Source organism: Apostichopus japonicus, chromosome 17 (assembly GCF_037975245.1).
Source record: "Apostichopus japonicus isolate 1M-3 chromosome 17, ASM3797524v1, whole genome shotgun sequence".
Lineage (NCBI taxonomy): Eukaryota > Metazoa > Echinodermata > Holothuroidea > Aspidochirotida > Stichopodidae > Apostichopus > Apostichopus japonicus.
The window spans coordinates 33463239-33478459 of NC_092577.1; the positions used below are offsets into that span (position 1 = coordinate 33463239).

At 37.7% G+C, this 15221-nt stretch overlaps 2 protein-coding genes across 5 annotated transcripts in view; one reads left to right on the forward strand and one right to left on the reverse strand.

Moving 5' to 3' along the window:
- The window catches only part of LOC139984079 (double-stranded RNA-binding protein Staufen homolog 2-like), an 18620-nt gene extending 14752 nt beyond the window's left edge, over nt 1–3868 (forward strand). For both annotated transcript variants that reach the window (XM_071997767.1, XM_071997766.1), the window contains exon 13: nt 21–3868. In XM_071997767.1, the coding sequence (XP_071853868.1) occupies nt 21–230 (210 nt within the window). In that variant the 3' untranslated portion in view covers nt 231–3868. The remainder of the gene's footprint in view (nt 1–20) is intronic.
- On the reverse strand, nt 2126–15011 carry LOC139984080 (hydroxyacid-oxoacid transhydrogenase, mitochondrial-like). Of its 3 annotated transcripts, none has more exons than XR_011798925.1 (15): nt 14777–15011; nt 14119–14224; nt 13352–13405; nt 12999–13049; nt 12676–12779; nt 11731–11927; nt 11386–11463; nt 10619–10724; nt 10105–10257; nt 9037–9135; nt 8622–8700; nt 7533–7629; nt 6603–6760; nt 3238–6068; nt 2126–3070 (listed from the first exon to the last, which is right to left on the reverse strand). XR_011798925.1 is itself a non-coding variant. In XM_071997768.1 (14 exons), the coding sequence occupies exons 1-14, from the start codon at nt 14830–14832 to the stop codon at nt 5985–5987; spliced, it is 1422 nt and encodes a 473-aa protein (XP_071853869.1). In that variant the 5' UTR covers nt 14833–15011; the 3' UTR covers nt 2126–5984. The 3 variants fall into 3 exon arrangements, 1 of the variants encoding a protein (XP_071853869.1); XR_011798926.1 differs by having other exon boundaries at nt 2126–3019; nt 3187–6068; XM_071997768.1 differs by having other exon boundaries at nt 2126–6068.
- Nucleotides 15012–15221: the final 210 nt, after the last annotated feature.

Consider the following 15221-nt stretch of genomic DNA (forward strand, 5'->3'; position numbering starts at 1 on the left):
TTATTTCTTGTATGCAACAGAGCACCCAAAACGAATTTTTAACAGAGGTGAGAATATCCACGGAACCACCGGTCGTGTTTCACGGGACGGCGCAGACCATGGACGCCGCGCACGATCTTGCCTCGCTGAACGTCCTGCGGGCCTTGGCGGGATGTCCACCAGAAGAGGCCAACCGGGTGGTAGCTCAGAATCGTTCCATGGTGCAAGGAATCGGGATAAACTCGCAGTGAGAAAATTTGAAACGATGACAAAACTCCTCTCTCAAAAGTATGACTACAAAGCAAACATCAAGAAAGACGAGTTTAATTTGATTAGGTGCCCTCTTGTTCTTGTGGTACCTATTCAGTGATTATTGTTTTGTTGTTGTTGTTGTTTGATATATTTACCAAGAGATATCATAATTCTCTGCCTATTGTTTTAATCAAACAGAACAAGATATTTTGTAAGTGATTGTATTTGTGGAGTCAAACCCCCCCAAAAAAAATATATATATCATAAAGAAAATAAAAGGAGTATTGTGGAAAAGGCGTTAATTTTTTCCGAAGGTCGGGTCGTTGGTGATTTGGCCTGAATCATTCAAAAATAATATTTGTAGCTGTTACAGTGATGGTATATCAAAGTTTAGAATTTTGCCAATGTTTGTGAAAATATAACAAAGACAAGTAAAAGACAAATTTGTGCAAAAATGTTCATTTTTCCACCTGTATGGCGATGGATATTTTTCTCTGCGTATCGAAAGAAAACCTGTGCTCGTAGAAGCGAGGATATAGACTTTTCCAGTGTTTATGAAAATATAACCAAGCATGAAATTGATAAGGCATATATGTTTGTGCATAAGTGTTCATTTTTCTCAACTTTTAAGAGGTTTTTTGTTTGTTTTTCAAAAGGGGGTTACTTTGTTAGAATATTTTGACTTCGAAACAGTAACCGGGTATCAATTTGTAGGGGTACACGATGCTTGAAAAAAGATAAAAGAAACAACACACAAATTTCTACTCTTTTTGGACGTTTTTCTACAAATTTCCAAATTTTGCAACCCTAACGAAAGCTATGCTCTCTGTTGAAGAATATGAAATGTCATGAATGCCTTTTTTATCATAAATTTGCTCAATGTTTTTTTTTCGTTTTCCAACTTTTGCATTCAGAATTGTGATGTGCAAGTGACAATATTTTCACACAAATCCCACTTTTTTTTTTTCTATTTTTTTTTTTTTTAGTTTTTCATGAACATACAGACCTCACCAATATTTTATAGAAAGGTGCACCAAAAGTTCAATACATGTATTTTTATCTCTTCCATTCATTTTCAAGGCCTTGACATTGTTTTCATAACCTTCCTCCTCCCCCACCCCTCCCCCTTTTTTTTATGTAGAGAGTGGTGGGAGATCATCTTTATAGCAACAGATCAGATTTTTGGCATACCCAAACCTCAGCAATCTGTGTTTTGTCATTTTTATATATAGTTTTACAGAAAAGTTTAATTTATTACTAATCAGAGTATTCAGCATTGAAGTTTCAAAAAATTTTCTTTTGCTGTTTACTAAAGACCTTAAAAGTTCCCATTTTGATTTATTTTAATGCAAATATTGAAAGATTGGGAGTACGATGTAAGGAGCAATTGTTATTTCATCTATAATCTCTTTCTGTTGCATGGCTTAATCTTTCTTGTTTGTTCACATTTCCTCATTAGGCCTCATTTCACAACTTCAGTTAAGTTGTTATCAACCGACTTGTGAAATATTATTTTATTCAGGAAAAGTGAACAAATTTTTTCCCCTTTTTTTTTGGCAACATTAGAGGGGATGAAAGGGGTCACAAATGTGGAATGATGTGATAACAGAAAATGAAAGTTGTGGCATTTTGTGAGTGGGGGTGGATGTTGCTAAGAAGTTGTTAATGAAATTCAATGTATCTTTGTTTTTGTGTTTTGTTTTGTTATATAAAATCTGTCCATTCACATAGCCACTGGGATTATTAAAATTGTAGTGCTTGTGCTATTCAGTGGACATTATGCAGGAAGCTAAAATCGTCTTGTGTCTATCATACTGTCTCCCTAGGAACTCAAGTTACAGTCTAAAGTCAAAGCATGTGCATGGCTGGCGATCTAATTTCTCACAGATTTCCCTCCCAATTCTTCATTTGAGACGTCTTGTCGTTGCCAATTTAACAGACTTTTAGCGAGGCTGTACTTGTCTACTAGCATAGATAACTGTACTCCTATTTGTACACACTTGGATTTGTACTCTAACTGGAAATCTAATTTATGTAGTACTAAACTGCAGAATCAAGTACTCCTATTCGTGGCTTATACATAGCCTTGTACTTTGTGAATTCTGCTTGTACTCATACTGCGGTACTTATAGTACAAGGCTACACAAGCCCCTCCCAAATCAGCGGTAGTTTTAACTATCTTCGTATCATTGATAACATTAAGTGTCTGTAATCCAACATCAAATCCGTAATGCATTGTTAAGTGTGCAGCTATAATATTGTTGTGTTTTGCTGTATTAGCAAATATATATTCAAAGAGTGGCCAAAAATGTCTGAATGAGCAAACCTCTGTAAGAAATAAAGTATCATACTCCGTGTGAAAATATAGGTGGAAAATTGCACATGCTTTCATTGCTGTATGCCTCCAATAAAATGGGGATTAACAAAGTTGAGAAAATAAAATAAAAATATCAAGGGATTCCTTGGTATCCATGGCAATTATTTATCTCCTACATATTCATGATATGTGATGTCATCGTGGAATTGGATATAGAGGTTTATAAAAGATGAATAGGTTCTCATTGATGATATCAATGCAAACAAGCGCTGATGGTCATTCTCGTCATGACCTTTGACATCGGCATAAGCTCATCTTGGCATTAGGCACTGTGTCAAAAAGAGGAGCTGCAGCAGCTGCAAAATTCCCTGCAGCATGCAAACTATATCTCAGCAGTCCAACAGATTTGCCTGTAATGTGAAACGGCTGTATCTATTGTGTAAAATTGCACAATACAAAATTTATTACAACCTATGCATCCTGGCTGCAGCTCTCTCAATATCCTACTAATTGATGCAGTACCTAACCAAGTTCGAAAAGGTTTTGATACGGTTACTGTATAGACTAGTCTTCTAAAAGGGAAACTGATATAGACGGGAGCATTATTCAAAATATTGCACAATACAAACAAGAACAACCTATGCAGCCTAGCTGCAGCTCCCTCAATGGCCAACTAATTGACACAGTACCTAACCAAGTTGGAAACAGTTTAATATAGTGCTGTATGGACTAGTCTTCCAAAAGGGAAACTGATAGATGGGAGCATTATTCAAAATATTGCACAATACAGACAAGTATAACCTATGCAGCCTAGCTGCAGCTCTCTCAATGGCCAACTAATATGACACAGTACCTAACCAAGTTGGAAACAGGTTAATACGGTTACTGTATAGACTAGTCTCCCAAAAGGGAAACTGATATGGACGGGAGCATTATTCAAAATATTGCACAATACAGACAAGTTCAGCCTATGCAGCCTGGCTGCAGCTCTGTCAGTGTCCTACTAATGGACACCGTACCTAACCAAGTTGGAAACAGGTTAATACGGTTACTGTATAGACTAGTCTTCCAAAAGGGAAACTGATAGATGGGAGCATCATGCAAAATATTGTTATAATCTGTTCCCATTATATAACTGACTATTTTAAACCAGTGATGGGTGACTCTGAGAAGAATGTTGATTTTGAAGGTGGCATTGTCATTATTTTGTACTCTTTTTGCAGTTAAACAAATTTGTATTTAGGATAGTTATTAGTTTTAAAATTTGCATAAATGGAGTTCAAAATAAAGATAACATGTTGGTGAATGAAGAAATTCAAATGGCCTTAATTATTTTGATCGTCTCTCAGCAGCTGTTAGTCTCTTTATTATTTTTAAATGATCCTTCCAGCCTCACATCCATGGGGGCATATTGTCGTGTTGTATTATGGAATGGATGTAATTTATTCTGTTAGCTCCTTTAAAAACCCTTATAGCCACCCCAAAGATTTGTTCCTAGATTTGTTAATTTATAGGTGGAGTAGCCAAACTTTTGAACAGTCCCCCTGGGCAAGATTTGCTAACCCTACCCTCTACCCTTGAAGCTAGACCATCCTGTAACACCATAATAAGTATGTAGTACATACTATGTACATTTCCATCCTAACCCAGGTCAGGTAGATTTTTTGAAGGTTTTTTTTTAGGTTTTTTTCAATCTTTGGTAGTGCTTTTATTTCCATTGAGAAACAAGTTCGTATCTGAGCCACTCGAGGCTTTTTTGATCAGTTGAGTACTACAGAAACTAATGCCAAGCACAGAAACATACTCGGTGCAGCTCTCAGTGTGAAAGCCTGCCACACACTGCCCCTGCTGGTCACGATTCCATTCAACTCAAAAATCATATGGAAAAAATCGAGGATCTTCAGGCATTGTGCATATATACTCTTAGACCATGACTGAGCACAATTTTGGCAGTTCGAGTCCCGCTGGCATTGGTCGTGAAAACTGAATACATAGCGTTTTCTAGACTGGCAGTCGAAAGTGTTAGCCGGTTCATCTTAAATATGTAACCAATCACAGGAAATTAATTTGTATTTAATAGTCTTAAATGAGCACAGGTCATTGACAGGAAACGGTTGTTTGCATTTATCAGCCGTTTCAGTGTGCAAGGGGGGGGGGGGGTCAGTTGAACCACCATTAGGTATCCAAGAGTCTCGGAATGTAGGTTACGACCGTCGGATGGAATCGTGTAGCGGTTAGTTGGGGGAGTGTGTTTAATGTTTAATAGAAATCTGGTATTTATGTCCCATTACTATTACCCAAACTGCAGCTAAGGGAGACACAGGTGGTCACTGGCAATGAATCAGTGAACTGGGCCCCAAAGTCAGGGCCCACCGACAGCAAACAGTAGGGTCCATGTCCCCCTTCAATAAACCCCTTGAAACTACAATGACACATACAACGCAGAAATTAAACTTTATCAACCTTTATTCCATATATACTTTGACAATTAAAAATCTTAAAATTAGTGGAAGACATGATTGAAACATTTAGCATTTTTTATCTTATATTTTCTTATCCTTTTTTATCTTACAATAATCAAGGTACTTTTTAATGTTTAAAACACTTTACATGACAGATGCAATAAACATTCTGAAGGAATTCTCATTTTTGATTGATCGGCAGGCCTGCATGCTGAGGAGTAGGTTAGGGGGGAGGGGGGTTAAAGTCCAGCATCCAGGGTGAACTAGGGGACCTGGGGAAAAATATGGCATAAAGAACAGCTATTCTCATTTCCATAATATAGTTAGGAAACATACGTACTTCAAAGGGTGGACACTGACGGACTTGCGAGTGGATGCTCCACCTGGCACTCAATGCATGGTAAGAGTGACAGACATGTTCGAGCCGTGCAAGACACGGCTCCTGCAGGTAAATTGGAACTTCTTTTTTGTTTTGGATGATGAAACACAGACAATTGAGTAATTTAAAGCAACAAATGAGGTTGAAGACACAGTACAAAAATTTAGAAGCCTTAAGAGAGAAAGGAGCTACTAAGGAAAAATAATGGGAGGTTGCCCCAGACATGGCAAACCCACCCTGCTGGGATGTACTCTTAAGCTAATAACAAAGTAAATATAAATGGTCCTGATCCTCATCTTAGGTTTAATTGTATCACCATTATTTCATACACCTGATTAGCTACACCAAACATGCAAATGGTAAATTAAACATCATAGCTAGATGACTGGCCTTACATAACTTAATATTCTGTTTTGTTTTTTGTTTCTAGGAAAGAGTGGATACAATTCTATATTCGTGCAATTAATTGTCTTTACAGTTCTTCTGTTCCATGCAAATATGTGAAGGTTTATGATTGGTCATTATTATATGTGGCTTCCATATCCTCTTGCCATTCCATCGTCACATTTAATCCATAGATCAATCCATCCGTTAACTAATAGACCCTCATTGATTTCTCAAAGAGCATAGAGAGGTCTTCTTCAGTTTGTGGTTTGGGTGCTAAAACTGTTACCCTTTTCTGTAAAATAAAAACAATATACATTTGAAAAGCTGCTTCTAGGTGACAGTATCACTGGGAGGCTGTAACCAATCCACATCATCATTCAATAGTATGCAGAGGTGGTTGACAATATCGTGTTTACAGGGATTTCACAATTTGACCCCAAATGACCTTTGACCTCCACCAAAAACAATCATATCTCTTATCCAAATCACTAAGTGATTGATTGGCTAACTGATTAATTGACTGAATGATTAATTCTTTAGTTACGATATTCACTAAGACCGGGATCGCTAAGTCATTGATTGGCTAACTAATTAATCGATTGATTCTGTAGTTGGGTTATTAACTAAGACTGGGATCGCTAAGTCATTGACTGGCTAACTAATTAATCGATTGATAGATTGACTCTGTAGTTGGGTTATTAACTAAGACTGGGATCGCTAAGTGATTGACTGGCTAACTGATTAATCGATTGATTGATTAATCCTGTAGTTACGTTACATTAATCCTGTAGTTAGGTTATTAACTTAGACCGGGATCGATACGTACCTGTGGTAACGTTCCTTTCACTAAAGCTGGTATGTCGTCGGACTTGTATCCAAATTCAGCGATACCGTTCTCCACCTTCATATCCTGCATGTAGGTTTTAAGGGTATCGGTTAAAATCAGACCTGCATCGTCCTTCTTGGCGTTGGTCACGTCAGCGCCTGTCAAAGGAAGCGGTTATATGAGCCATTGACAAAATGACGTATGTATTCTATGCACTATCAGCATGTTTAGGATCACAACTAGAACCCCTCCAAGTTTATAGGTACTGTATTGCTTCTTTGGTGTAATAGTAACAATAACTTATGTATGTATGTATTTTAAATCCTCCTGCAAGCAGGAACTCACGAAGAAGCCATCATTGGCTTATCAAAGCCGCAAGCCGACCGAGGTCAGTCTCTTAGATTCATATTTATCGTCCATGATTATGAATTACCAATTGTCAACAACTCTGTAACTGGACGACATACATTAATATTGGAGTGACTCGAACCGGGGACCTTATGATTGAAAGGCACTGGTGTTAACCTGCGTTAACTTTAAAATTAGACAAGGACTATATGGAGAGTACAGGAATACTACTACTTGGGAACCACACCTTCCTAAATCAAAAAGTGCAGTTAATTCAGGGACCAACAGGTAAGACGGCACTTCAACATTTCCAGTAGCCAGACCTGTATAAATATCTATACTTGTTTTTATAGCATATTTACCTGTAATCCTACTTTCTCTCCTGGAGTTAATACCAGTAGTAGGAGATAGATACTAGTGCAAGACACTTGTACTCACTTTTACAGCCTTGCATTTTTTACTCATACCAAAGGGGAAGTCCACTTTGTCCTGGTACTCATGCGCTGTTTGTACTCGTAAGTACCCACAGATCTGTTAGCAGCTCAAAGATTCAGAAATCAACAACAATAACACGGACCTTACCTAGCAACCCTGCTGCTTCCAAATGTCTCTCTGGATTGGACGGAGCTGTAAACTCAAACACTGCTGGAGCTGTTATCACAACAGACAGGCCATGTGGCTGAGAAATATGAAAGTGTGAAAAAGAAAAAACAGAGAGTTCTGATGAGAGATTTAAATGATTTAAATTAAGAAACAGATTGTGCTAAAGTTTACAAAATAAGTAAAATTTTACAACGTAGATTATTTCGGGTAGCTGTTTCAGTGCTCCATACATATGATATATGCAGTAGATGATGTTTCTTTTGGGTCACAAAACATGTGCTATTGATTGGCAAACCACCTCCTGCATTTTAAGGGTATCATGATGCTAAAACCAAGCCTGCCTCAGTACTACTTATATGCAATGTTGACTAGATTTATGTAGCTCTGGTATAAAAGTATTCTAGGCCGGTGATTAACGCTATCATGGTTTCATATGAAAGGTGACAGACATATCTACAAAAGTCATTTTCGACAACAGCAGGTTATATTTGTAAGTGTTTTTGAATGAGTGAAGATACTACTTTGCAATTATTATCAGTTGTATTCACTGATGAACACAGAATCACTTACAAGTTCAACCTGGTTTAGCCCTCGCTTGGTTTAACCCCCCCCCTCCCCCCCCCCCCGCTAAAATAATGGTGATTTTCTGGGTATCTGGTGTGATCTACAGAATAACCAAAGCTTTCTTCCTTGTCTTACTCCTCAAACTCTTTTGTGAAAGTTTATTCCTGCTGCAGCTGCTTCTTTAGCTAGGTACTTACCACAAGAGCGTGATCCACCTGGTAATCTGAAACTGATCTGTAGGTACTTAGAGTACCTAACTAGCTCAGTGGTTAATGCCGGTGCCTTTCAATCATGAGGTCCCGAGAGTTTGAGTCACTCCAAGATTAATTTATGTCATCCAGTTACAGAGTTGTTGACAATTGACAATTCATAATCATGGACGTTAAAACATGAATCTAAGAGACTGACTTCGGTCAGCTTGTGGCTTTGATAAGCCAATGATGGCTTCTTCGCAAGTTTCTCCTTGCATGAGGATCTAAAATACATACATACATACATACTTACCACAAGAGGGTGATCCACCTGGTAATCTGAGGCTTGGTGTTTCTTCACCATCCCTGATATCGGGTAGGACATGCCATGACTGCAAATAAGGATGAACGAAGGTTAACATATTTTGGTGACCATAATCATATGAGTGCTATAAGTCTAAAAGAAAGGAGCCACTTTACAGAAACAAGTTGGATAAGGCACAACAGGAAACAGTGTTACCACATACTAACGTCCTTTACTAACGATGTCGCAAGTTTGTGATGCGTGTGATAGTAATTAGGAGTTCAAAAGTTCTTTTCTTTTAAGTAAAGCAATGATTTATTTCACATTTCATATTCAAAATCATCTGGATATTAAAACAACAATATGCACCTTCTTGGCTGTTAAATAAAAGATAAACAGATATCGGGAATTGATTAAAACTTACCACAAGTGGACACCAGCATTGCCAAATCCAACTCCTGCGAAGACACTTGCCAGGTGCATCTGAGATCTGGCTTCAAGGTCTTCCGGGTCATAAACAGCTCTTAGAAGGAAAAAAAAATTCTTAGAAGGTTCTTCCTTATCCCCTTCCCTTAATCCTCTCTTTGTCCCTCCACTGTTTATCTCCTACCTCTCCTCTTCCCCTGCTGGTTTCTTTCTTTCTTCTCTCCATCCCTTGTCTACTAATCCCCTTACATCTATCTCTTTGTGTTCACCCTGCTCATTAACCTGTCTGTATTCTGTGCATGTTTTTGTCCCTTCTGTTACTTGTCATTTAGCCTTTGAAGAAGATCCTGCTAGGATCGAAACGTCAGGCCAACTTACTTTTACACAAGGTTCAGTACACTATAAAACAACCTTTTCAGTCATTATAAAGGATAAAATTACACTATGCAATTAATTTGGTCCAGAGTTATATCAATAGAGGTGTGAGCTACCTGTTATAGGTAACACTCAACATGAGAGCAAGCATACCCACACACAAACAGCAACTTCATTAGCCTTTAACACAGCGGGCTTGGTACCTACACGTACACATCGTTCAGCAATCGTACTTGTATGCTTAGCTATAGCAATAGAGGTGTGAGCTTCCTGTTATGGGTAACACTCAAAACGAGAGCAAGCATATCCACGCACAAACAGCCACTTCATTAGCCTTTAGCACAGTGGGCTTGGAGCCTACTTGTACACATCGTTCAGCTATCGTATTTGTATGCAAAACTACTCGCACTGGGACTTTAAGTACTCAGCTCTAACTGGGTATGATATACCCATCCCGACCTACCTGACCTACCTATACACTATACTGCTGCTAGCATAGCTTGGACTTACAAAAGAGATATATAATTTGCTTGCTTCACCTTAACGGCAATCCACTTTGTGTGGAAAGAAATTAACAAATAAATTAATTAATATTTCCAGCTATGCATCATTGGTGTATTTCATTTATATCTTGTAAAATTCTCTTAAAATTGACAAATACTTAACTTTATTAAGAATTTTTTTTTTTTACCTTTTGAAGTACTTTTTCAACATTCTAAGAGCATGAGTGGACCAAATATCACTGATGGGGTTGCTTCCTTGGTAAGCTGGCCTGTTGATGGGGTTCTGAGGACGGGGTGTTCTCTGATGATAAGGGATGGCCGTGTAGGACTCCAAAGCATGACTGAATGAAACAAAAACTATTAAAGCATGAGGTATATACTTTTTTTCAAATCTGAAGATTTGTCTTTGAAATCAATATTGCAAATGTGCAAACCAAGACACCGTCCTATTCAGTTACAAATGTATCTGCAGACGATTTCTGGTCGTAAGTTTAAAATATATATCTGGAGATGTATCTAGATAGATATAGTCAAATTTGGCTGTTCCAAGCTACAAATCTTTTAAATATCAATGCAGAAAATATTCTGTCCCATATCTAAATGTCATGTTTTCTGTAGGCCCCTAGCTAAAATCCCCTCCCCTTCTCCAATGTTGGACTAAAGAAACATCTTTAGGTTTTCAAAATTGAAATGTAGACTCACCATAAAACGTCAAAGCCACTGTAGGCTGCCACTTGTGTAGGCATGTGCACAGTGTGGAGAGGATCAACAATTCCCAGTAATGGACGCAGGGATCTATGAGCTATCCCTAAAAACATTGGAAGAAGTATTCCATTAAAGATAGTAAGCATTTCTTGGACTGGGGGGCAGGGGGGGGGACACTGTTCAATGATATGACTAGCTAATGCAAAAAGTCACCTTTGTTCTGTAGGGAAATGTACCCTATAGTCTGCCTTTGAAAAGATCCTGCTGGGATCTAAATGGTAAATCATTATTCATTTTCTAACTTACTTCACTAGCATAACTGTTATTATAAATAAAAATAGATGTAATTACCTATGAATACACAAAGAAATAATTCCAAATGGATAAACATGAATAAAAAATTGTCACCTTTTTATCACAGTATGGCATAATATTCAGGAATATATCCATTGGAGAGTACAGTTCCATGAACAAAAGAACACAGTTCCTTTGCATTAATATGTTAATTATATAAAACTTGTTAATAAGAAAGAAGGCTCATAGGTTTTAGCACATCCGCTATCAAAGAAATAGATTTTCTCTAGGTTTTTGTGCTTAGGTTTATCAAAATTGAATTAGACAGTTACGGTCCCACGAAACACTAGGCTGTCACGTGACAGGATGACATTTACGGAAACAGACCACACTGTAATATTATAAAGGAAGATTAATATTAAATTTGTACTGATATATTTAGGATAGAACTGAGATTAAGAAAAAATTACCTGTCTTAGCTTTCAATGGTGTGTAGTCAAAAATGGCGACACCTGTGGTTTCACTACCAGTACCAGCAGTTGTTGGGACTGTCGTAAGAGAGAGGAAAGTTTGATGGTACACATCAGGCACATTACAAAGGGAGGTAGCTTAACATAAAAGGAGCGGGGGGTGGGGTGGGTGAGTGGGGGTGGTGGAAGGGAATGTAAGAAATCTGGGCTACAAACAGTAAGGTTTCTACGAATGAGCTAAATTGGATAAAGGCCACCTCATGCACCGTCAATCCCCCACTCACCCACACACTGCCCAACCCCTCTCCCCCCCCCCCCCCCCCAATGAAGTAGTAGAATACTCACTGGCAATGAGGGGTTTCAGCTGCTTTGTAATTGGAAGTCCTTTTCCAATCGGCGCATTCACAAAGTCAAGGAACTCTGCTTCTGAATGACAGGCATAGAGATTAGCTGCTTTACAAGTGTCCATAACAGAGCCTCCACCAACTGCCAGAAAAGCATCAAACTGATTCTCACGAGCAAAGGAGATGGCTTCCTGGAAGCTGTTTTCAGGAGAGCAGAGAAATAAGTCCTTCCAGCAAGATTCTTACATGATGGTATCTTTCTTTTTAAGTCATTTTTGGGGGGGTTTATCTCATAATTCTTTTGAATTCCAAATTCTCTCTTCTGCTATGTATTCTTATGTCTCCCTCTTCATCTCATCTTCACTTAATTAACAGCCGAAATAAATCAGATACATTCAACGTGTTGCTGCGTGATAGCTCTGTAGCTCAAGATGGAAGCACATATGATGGATCAAAAGATGCTGAAAGGTCCTTGAACATTATGTTCAAATTGCTCCTGTTTTTGACCAAAAAAGGCTGGCGAACCACAAGCCACCTGGTCCTGAAATCCTGAATTTCAACCCGTATTGAGATATTTACCATCTGTTGTGACAGTAGTACAGCAACCTCCCATTCTTAATCAAAAGAGCCTCAAAAGAAATAATGATCATAATTTCTCAAGGCTCAACCTTTTACATTTTTTAGTTTGTCACAGAGCCTACAGGGAAAAAATAAGTGTTTAACACTTTGAATAGCAATTCTCACATTTCCTTTATTTTTCCTAATTAGAAAATATTGAAAACACTATTGTTTTGTGTACAAAAAATGCAACAGATCTTTGATTTGTTGAGCACCTTGTCATATTAGCAAATTAGGATGTGATTCCGGATGAATTTATTCCCTGCACCATCAGAAGTTAAATAAATGATCAATAAAGGTATAAGCAACATAGTCAAAAGAGTCTTACCTCTCGTCAGTTGGCTCCACTCTTACTTTGTCAAAAATCTCAAAGTTGACATGATGTTTCTGTAGGGAATCCAGAACTGCCTCCATGATAGGGAGACCACCGACCTGTACGAGGTTAAAAAAATCATTCACTTTTTACTTATGGCAACATTATTAATAGTTAATTGTTTAATTTAATATAAGCCAGAGATACATCAGCAAGATAACTTGGATAAGAAGTTACCAACCTTCTGAAAGCTTGAATTATTCTCTGCACAGGTTCATTTGGTAAATATGTTCTTATTAACATTTTAAAATTTGTACCAAAAAATATCTTTGACTTACCGTTTTATCAGTCATAACAGCAACTTGCTTTGCACCAAGATTGATGAAATCCTGGGGTAAAAAATTCAAACAAAAAGCAAGGAATATGAGTAGCTATTGTTTTCATTTTTTTTTAAATTTATTAATTAATGAAAACAAGTATGCCTATATGAATAACATTACTTTACTTACTCCACAAATTGTTCTCAGACATTGTTAAGGATAACACAATATGACTGAATGTCCCAGTGAGGAAAAATTCCTCGAAGGTTGTAATAAAAACAGTATAAGAATTTTGATCAAGGTGACCATATTTGAATATCTAGTATATTTTGGGCCAATACAGCATACCTTTAACCATCTTAATATCTTACCATTCCAACCTCTTGTGTGACTCCTGGTCCGAAACGAATATTTGAGCACGCCATCTGGAGAATGGAGAATTCTTTATGAGATATTTATGACCAAGATGTTTGTGTTTGTTTCTTCATATTGAAGAAACCCGAATCAAGGAAAGGTTGGCAGACACATGTAGTCAGTAGACAAAGTCAAAACTGAAAACAAAACTAGTTCACTTGAGATTAATTGTGTGAGCTGTAGGCCTTGCAATTAATATGACTTTGTTATTTGTCTAGAGACAGCCTAAAATGATAACGTTTTAATGACACAAACTGACACAGAGACATCAGAGAATGAGTGACTAGTTACCAGGTTATTTTTTATTACAATATTTATTCACAGGTGGGAAATTTGGAATTAGGGGAAATTCTCCTAGCACTGTTCCTTGTCCAACCATGTTAACTTCTTATAGAGAATTTTTTTATGCACTCAAAAGTTAACACATGGGTGGAAACAGACAATCCATGGGGTTATGTATTAGTCATTACCAAGAATAGTATGACTAGATGAGGATTCGCGAGTTCCTGCTTGCGGGAAGATCACATATACATACATACATACATTCTGGAAGGATCTGTAAGAGGCCTTAAACTTAACTTAGGGGTTGGCCTATCAAATGCCAGGGTTAACACAGTGGGTGCCTTTTACCCGGCAAATTGTAATTGAGCACTAATGCTCTATACATAATAAGGCCCTGACAGAACTACTACAAATACTGTTATTGTTGGCCATTAATGCTTACCTCAAATGCATAGTCAGGAGCTTCTGATGACATTGTAGTCATTTTGTGAAGGGCTGACGCAGATATTCCTCCACCAAAAGATTGGGAATGTGCTGGACAGCCACATCTAGTAAACAATTAGACATGAATCATTATAAAATATGTGGTGATATCAGTCAAATACAGAGTAGGCAGGTCTGTGTTAATTTTGCCATTAAGGTCAAAGCAATTAGCCCAACGTCTACCAGATTACTAACTTGTAAACAATGGTGGCAGGTACATTGGCCTGCTATATACTATACTATTAATGGTCTACTAATATTAAATAGGCCTAGTACTTAAAGGCCAACATACTGGTACCTGCGCTTCTAACTTCAGTAGGCCAACATGCATATCATAAGTTTAACTTTAAGTTGAATTTGTTATATGCCAGGCTTATGCCTGGTTAAAAGTTAACTCCACAAGCATCGCAAACGTTGTCTCATAGAGAATGTCCTGAGTACGGTTAGGTCTGCACCTCGAAGTTAGAAGGTCGCAGTTAGCCTAGGAATAAGTTAGGCTAGCTTCATTCATATAGGACTAGATCCGTTACTCCGTTAGGCCTAACTTTAATTACGCCTAACCAGTTCTAGGCTATGATTCGTACGAACTATTTACACGGTAACGTCAGGTAACTTACGCCGCTCTGCCAATGTCGTGCATGAGAGAAAACACTTTTCGAGCCTTTGATGACATCTTCGATCATTCACTGTAAAACTCAATTAAGTAGTCAAATGATTTAACAGAAAAATATTGGATTTTCGAATTCACAGACACGGTTGCATAACTTCACATATTTATCGTTTGTTCTCCAGTAGATCAAAGTTACTAGGCTATGTAGCTGTTTGGCCTAAGACCTTGTTGACTTTTCCAGGGCAGTGGTAATTACGATTACGTAATATCAGATATGAAATACACACAACTCGGATGTTCAAACTCTTTACAAAGCTACAAAATTTATGAAAGTTTAGAGCTAATATGGGTGTGAGTTTTTTAGTGATATATTTTGATTGTCAAGTTGGCATTGAAAGTTTAGGGAGAATGATAATATTGATGAGTATTGATATGAATAGTCCAAGGGAAAA